We start from the raw sequence: 6684 nt of genomic DNA on the forward strand, positions 1-6684 counted from the left end.
CAGTTTAGTTTTGTTTTTTTTTTCTTTTTCGGTATTTTTTTCTTTTGTTAAATTTTGGCTATTGTATATTTGATTTAATTGTATATCAATGTTTGTATTTGAGAGTTTTGTTTATTTTTGTAAACTTGTAAAAATGTTAAATCTCTAATAAAAATATCTAAATAAAAAAAAAGAGACTAAAAGTGCTCTCGGTACACGAGGTGGTCGCACTTTGTACGGTTGCTGTAAGACTTCTCTACTCATACTTCAACCCTCTTGGATTAATCTCATTCCTGATGAAGGACTTCTGCCCGACCTACTGTGCTTTTCCAGCACACTTTGCAATTCTTGAATTAAGGGTTAACATTTCATTAACCTTCCTGATTCCCTGCATTCCAGCGTGGACGGACTATGGTAAATGCAGGGTTATGGAGATAGGGTGGGGTTGGGGGCTGGATCTAGGTGGAATGCTCTTTGGAGCATTGGTGCAGGCTCGATGGGCCAAGTAGCCTCGTTCTGCACTGTAGGAATTATATGAAGTGCTTCTATTCTATAGATAAACCGAGACTGAATCATACCAGAAGGTATTAGGTCAGTTGGTCAAATGTAGAAGATGGTAGTACCTTAGGGTATACAGTAAATGACAAGACCCGTCAGAGCATTGATATACAGAGAGATCTTGGGGTGGAAGTCCACAGCTCTGTGAAAGTGACAATACAAGTGGAAATGATGATAAAGGCAGCATACAGCATGCCTGCCTTCATTGATTGGGGCACCAAGTATAAAAGTTGGCAAGTCATTTTGCAGCTGTATTAAACCTCAGTTAGGCTACTTTTGGAGCAGTGTGTGCAGTTATGGTTGCCACATTATAGGAAGGATGTGGAGACTTTGGAGAGGGTGCAAAAGAAAGAGGATGTTGCCTGGACTGAAGTGTATTAGCTTTGAGAAGTTAGACAAACTTGAATTATTTTTGCTAGACTGGCATAGGCTGAGGGGCAATCTGATAAATGTATACAAAATTATGACAGACATGGATAGGGTGGATAGTTAGAGTCTCTTTCCCAGGGTAGAGATATCAAATACTAGGAGGCGGAGTTTAAAGTGAGAGGGTGAAGTTTAACAGAGATGTACAAGGGAAGATGCCTGGACCACTCTGCCAGGAAGGTGGTAGAAGCAGATACAATAAAAATGTTTTAAGAGGAATTTAGATAGAGACAAACAGGTAGAGGGAACAGGGATATACAGAGGAACCTTGATTATCCAAACGAGATGGGCAGCCACTATTTCGTTCAGATAATTGATTATTTGTTTAATTGCTTTCCTCTGGGGCTCAGAGTTTTCTGTAAAGTCTGCTCCCCATTCAGGAGACTAGGCAAAAGTACACTGCGCGAGACACCCCCCCCCCCCCCCCACCCCGTCCACAGCCTCCAGTGGCAAAGAATTCCATAGATTCACCGGGTTGAAGACATTTCTCCTTAACTCCATTGTAAAGGAACTTCCTTTTACTCTTTGGCTATGCTCTCAGGTCTTAATCTCTCTTTGCTAATGGAAACATCCACTCTATCCAGGCCTTTCGATATTCTCCAAGTTTCAATTAGACTCCCGTCAACTTTCTAAACTCAAAGTATAGATCCAATGTCCTCAAATGTTCCTCATATGTTAAGCCTTCCATTCCTGGCATCATTCTTATGAACCTCCTCTGGACACACTCCAAGGCCAGTGCATCCTTCCTGAGATACGGGGCCCAAAATTGCTCAATATTTTTAAATGTGATCTGACCAGAGCCTTAAAGCCCCAGAAGTACACGCCTGCCTTTCGAAATGCGAACATTGCATTTGCCTTCCTAATTACCGACTCAAACTGTAAGCTACCCTTAAGAGAATCCTGCACCAGGGCTCCTAGGTCCCTTTGCACTTCAGATTTCTGCATTTCTTCCCCATTTAGAAAATAATCAAGGCCTCTATTATTCCTGCAAAAGTGCATCACCTCACACTTTCCCACGTCGGATTCCATCTGCCACTTTTGTCCATCCTCCTAACCTATCATTCTGCAGCCTCTTTCCCCAATACTACCTGCCCCTCCACCTATCTTTGTATCCATCTGAAAATATAGCCAGAATGCCCTCAGTTTATTCTTCTATATCATTATGAATAAAATGAAAATTTGTAGCCTAACACTGTCCCTTTGCAGATGACAGACAGTGACAAAAGTTACTGAAAGTGGAGTCACAGGTAAATAGGGAAGTGAAGGCGGCTTTTGGCACACAAACCTTTATTAGTCAAAGCACTGAGTACAGAAGTTGGGAAGTTATGTTACAGTTGTAGTCTCCTGTGTAGGAGACTAAGGGGGGACCTTATTGAGGTATATAAGATCATGAGAGGCATGGATAGGGTGAATGCACTCAGTCTTTTTCTCAGGGTTGGGGAATCAAGGACGAGAGGACATGAGTTTAAAGTTTGAGGGGGAAAAATAAAAAGGGAACCTGAGGGGCAACCTTTTTTTTTTTAAGAGAGAGGTTGATACACAGATGGAATGAGCTGCCAGTGCAAGTGGTTAAGGCAAGTATGTTAGCAACATTTAAAAGGCATTTGGACAAATACATGGATAGGAAAGGTTTAGAGGGATATGGGGCAAGTGCAGGGAAACAGGATTAACGTGTATGGATATTTTGATCAGCAAGGACTCGTTTGGGCAGAAGCGGGCATCTCCACTAGTCACTGGCTGCATTCCGGAGAAGGACCCTTTTATCACCACTCTGCTTTCTATCAAACTGCCAATCTTCTATCCAGGCTAGTACCTTACCTTTAACACCATGGGCTCTTATCTTACTTAGCAACCTCCTGTGTTGCACTCTCTCAAAGGCATTCTGGAAGTTCAAGTAGATAACGTCCATTGGCACTCCTTTTTCTAACCTGCTCAATACCTCCTCCAAGAATACTCACAGATTTGTCAGGCATGACCTCCCCTTGATGAAACCATGCTGACTTTGCCCATCCAGAGGCAGTTTATCTCAGTGACAAAGAAATCCATGATCACCTGAAACATTGTGATGGGAGTTGAAGGGACAGAGGTGTAGGAAAATATTCTAAAGTAAGAGATAAGACAACCTTTGCATTCTAGCCCGAAGAGTGAGCACTTGAGCGGACAAGAGGAGGACAGGTCACCTTTTAAACAGGTCAGATCAGGCAATGTATGACTATGTACATTACCTGCTATATCCTTTTAAGTCTGCATACATACAACAGACATTAAAAGGGATAATATGGAATAGCCAGATGATTGTGTTTTAATGGGGATTACAGTAAACGTCAAGGGGAGGATGTAAACTGCAGTTTAAGCCACTCATGGGATAGTTTATTGTAGGGTAGGATACAGCTGGAAGCACGATAGGGGAAATAGATGATGGCAGGTGATGGTTTGGCTCTGTTGACTGAGGTGGGAAGGAGGTGGTAGCTGGTTGGGTAAGTAATGATAAGAAAACAACATCTAAGGAAAACGATTATACAAAACTCTCCTGTTAAGGGCACGGATTGTGATAGTAATCATGAATATAGGACAGTATGTTGCTTTCCTGGTACTAGGATTAAGGACGTCTCAAAACATTTGAAGTATATTGTTAAGGGGAAGTATGTGAAACTGGAAGTTATTGTATACATCGGAAGGAGTTACATGGTTAAGGAAAAGATTAATGCTTTACATTGTGAATACAAGAGGTTAGGTCTAAGATTAAAAAACAGAACTCAAGTAGTAATCTCTGGTTCACTCCCAGTGCCAAACTCAAATGAGGGTAAAAATAAAAAGATAAAGGAGATGAATCAATGACTGAAAATGTGATGTAATGTTCAGGGATTCAGGTTTAGGTCATTGTGATCTCTTCTGGGGCAGAAAAATCTGTTCAAAAAGAATGGGTGCCACCTGTATTGAAAAGAGTGGAATATCCAAATCTTCCTAGTAGGAAGATTTTGCTAATTCTGTTAAAAGAGACTGTAAACTGTTTTACTGGGTGGCAAGGGGAGGGGTGCAGCATAGTTAATAAGAAGTTGGAGAAAGAAGGCTGATGAACATGAAGGCCCATGTTTGGGAAAATGGGATTAGGACATAAATGCTAGGACAAAAACTTGGCTGAGGGATAGACAGGACTAGCAGCTCAATGTTCTGGGTTTCAGACGATAAGGAATGATAGAAGGAGAGGCAGAAGAGGAGGGGGAGTGGCGCTTTGATTGAGGGAAACATTACTATGCATCTAGAGAAGTTATTTCTCAGGGATCATCCAGTGAAAGTATATGGCTCGAAATTAGAAAATGAATGATTACCATGATGGGATTGTACTACAGACCATCCCCACTACCCCCCTCCCACACCACAACAGTCAGATGGAAATTGAAGAATAAATATATGGAGATCTCAGATATATGTAAAATTAATAAGGGTGTAATACCAGATGATTTTGATTTTCCAAACATTGATTCAGGCTACCTTAGTGTGAAAGGTTTAAATGGTGATAAATTTGTTCAATGTTTTCCAAGGAAATTTTCTTTATCAATATACAAAATGCCCCAACTGAAGGAAAAGCAAAAATTGACCTTCTCTTGAGTAATAAGACAAGGCATATGACTGAAGTGATAGTGGGGTACACTAATCATTATTCCATTTATTTTAAAATAGTTATGGAAAAAAGATACACCGCCCATAAATTTTTTTTTTTTTTTTTTTAAAGTTTTTAATTGGAGTAAAACAAACTTTAATGTGGAGGGGCCGGTATTAGGGTAGACAAAAGTTAAAATCATACAACACTAGGTTGTAGCCCAGACTTATTTGGAAGTACAAGCTTTCGGAGCACTCCAAAAGCTTGCATTTCCAAATAAGCCTGCTGGACTACAATCTGGTGTTGTGCGATTTCAAATTTTAATGGTGAGACAAACTTCTAAAAATTGATTGGAGTAGACTGTTCATTGGTAAAGGGTCTTCTGATAGATGGGAGGCTTTCAAGAGTATGACGACGACAGTTCGGAGTCATTAGGTTCCTGTTAGAGTGAAAAGATAAAGCTGGTAGGATTAGCGAACAATGCATGAATAAAGATATTGTGCTTCTAGTATTAAAAAAAGAATCACATATTAGATGCTGACAACTGGGTTCAAAAGAATCTCTTCAAGAGTGTAAAAAGTGTAGGGGCATTCTTAAGAAGGAAATCAGGAAGGCAAAGAAAGATATTAAATAGGGTAATAGCCTTGACAAATAAGGTTAAGCATAATGCAGAGAGATTCAAGTGCATTAAGAGCAAGACAGCAAGTAGAGAGGGAGTAGAGCCCCTTAAGGATCAAAGAGGTCATCTTTATGTTGAACCTCAGGGAGAGGTGTTAAGTGAATATTTTGTATCCAGTTTTGTTGTGAAGAAATGGAGACTGAAGGATTCTGGGAAATAAATATTGACGTTTTGAAAATAGTTCATATTACAGAAGAGCAAGTGATGAGGGAGCTGAAAATATAAAGTTGGATATATCTCCAGACCCTGATCTAGCATAGCCAGGACATTGTGGAAAGTTAGGAAGGAAATTATGGGATCTCTTGCACATCTAAAACTGCAGGTAAGCTGCTAGATGACTGGAAGTGACTAATGTGTTTAAGAATGGATGTAAGGAGGTCAGGAACTAGGAGACTACAACTGTAACAACTTCCCAACTTCTGTACTCAGTGCTCTGACTGATAAAGGTCTGTGTGCCAAAAGCTGCCTTCATTTCCCTATTTACCTGTGACCCCACTTTCAGTAACTTTTGTCACTGTCCAAGATACCGTCTGTTTAGTCTCATCTGCAAAGGGACAGTGTTAGGCCACAGATTTTCATTTTATTCATTATGATATAGAAGAACGAACTGAAGGCATTCTGGCTATATTTGCAGATGATGCAAAGATAGGTGGAGGGGCAGGTAGTATTGAGGACCCAGAGAGGTTGCAGAAAGATAGGTTAGGAGGATGGGCAAAAGTGGCAGATGGAATCCAACGTGGGAAAGTGTGAGGTGATGCACTTTTGCAGAAATAATAGAGGCCTTGATTATTTTCTAAACGGGGAAGAAATGCAGAAATCAGAGGTGCAAAGGGACCTAGGAGCTCTGGTCCAGGATTCTCTTAAGGGTAGCTTGCAGTTTGAGTCGGTAATTAGGAAGGCAAATGCAATGTTCGCATTTCGAAAGGATTAGAATATAAAGGCAGGCATGTACTTCTGGGGCTTTTTAAGGCTCTGGTCAGATCACATTTAAAAATTGTGAACTATACACCTGAGAGTCTGATGTTGGTGGGAGGGGGATTGTGAAAGAAAGAATCTATATACATTTGGAGAGGCAAGAAATGATTAGGGATAGTCATCCTGGTTTTGTGCAAGGGAAATCCTGTTTCACAAACTTGATTCAGTTTTCTGAGGAAGTTACCGAGATGACTGAGGAGGGCAGAGCAGAACACATTCTTTAGTTCACCTGAGAGTCTGATGTTGGTGGGAGGGGGATTGTGAAAGAAAGAATCTATATACATTTGGAGAGGCAAGAAATGATTAGGGATAGTCATCCTGGTTTTGTGCAAGGGAAATCCTGTTTCACAAACTTGATTCAGTTTTCTGAGGAAGTTACCGAGATGACTGAGGAGGGCAGAGCAGAACACATTCTTTAGTTGTGGAGGAGAAGGAGGGGGAGGAGGAGGAGAAGGAGGGGGAGAAG

At 40.8% G+C, this 6684-nt stretch overlaps 1 protein-coding gene across 2 annotated transcripts in view; it reads right to left on the reverse strand.

Moving 5' to 3' along the window:
* The window catches only part of znf598 (zinc finger protein 598), a 72641-nt gene that overhangs the window by 13098 nt on the left and 52859 nt on the right, over window positions 1–6684 (reverse strand). Inside the window, exon 11 of one of the 2 annotated variants that reach the window (XM_043711101.1) lies at window positions 4591–5003. The exons of the other annotated variant lie outside the window; for it this stretch is intronic. Coding sequence (XP_043567036.1) covers window positions 4904–5003 — 100 coding nt within the window. The 3' untranslated portion in view covers window positions 4591–4903. Of the gene's footprint in view, window positions 1–4590; window positions 5004–6684 lie in introns of those variants that run through there. 2 annotated transcript variants of the gene reach the window in all.

The sequence above is a fragment of the Chiloscyllium plagiosum genome, chromosome 21, assembly GCF_004010195.1.
Source record: "Chiloscyllium plagiosum isolate BGI_BamShark_2017 chromosome 21, ASM401019v2, whole genome shotgun sequence".
Taxonomy (NCBI): Eukaryota; Metazoa; Chordata; class Chondrichthyes; order Orectolobiformes; family Hemiscylliidae; genus Chiloscyllium; species Chiloscyllium plagiosum.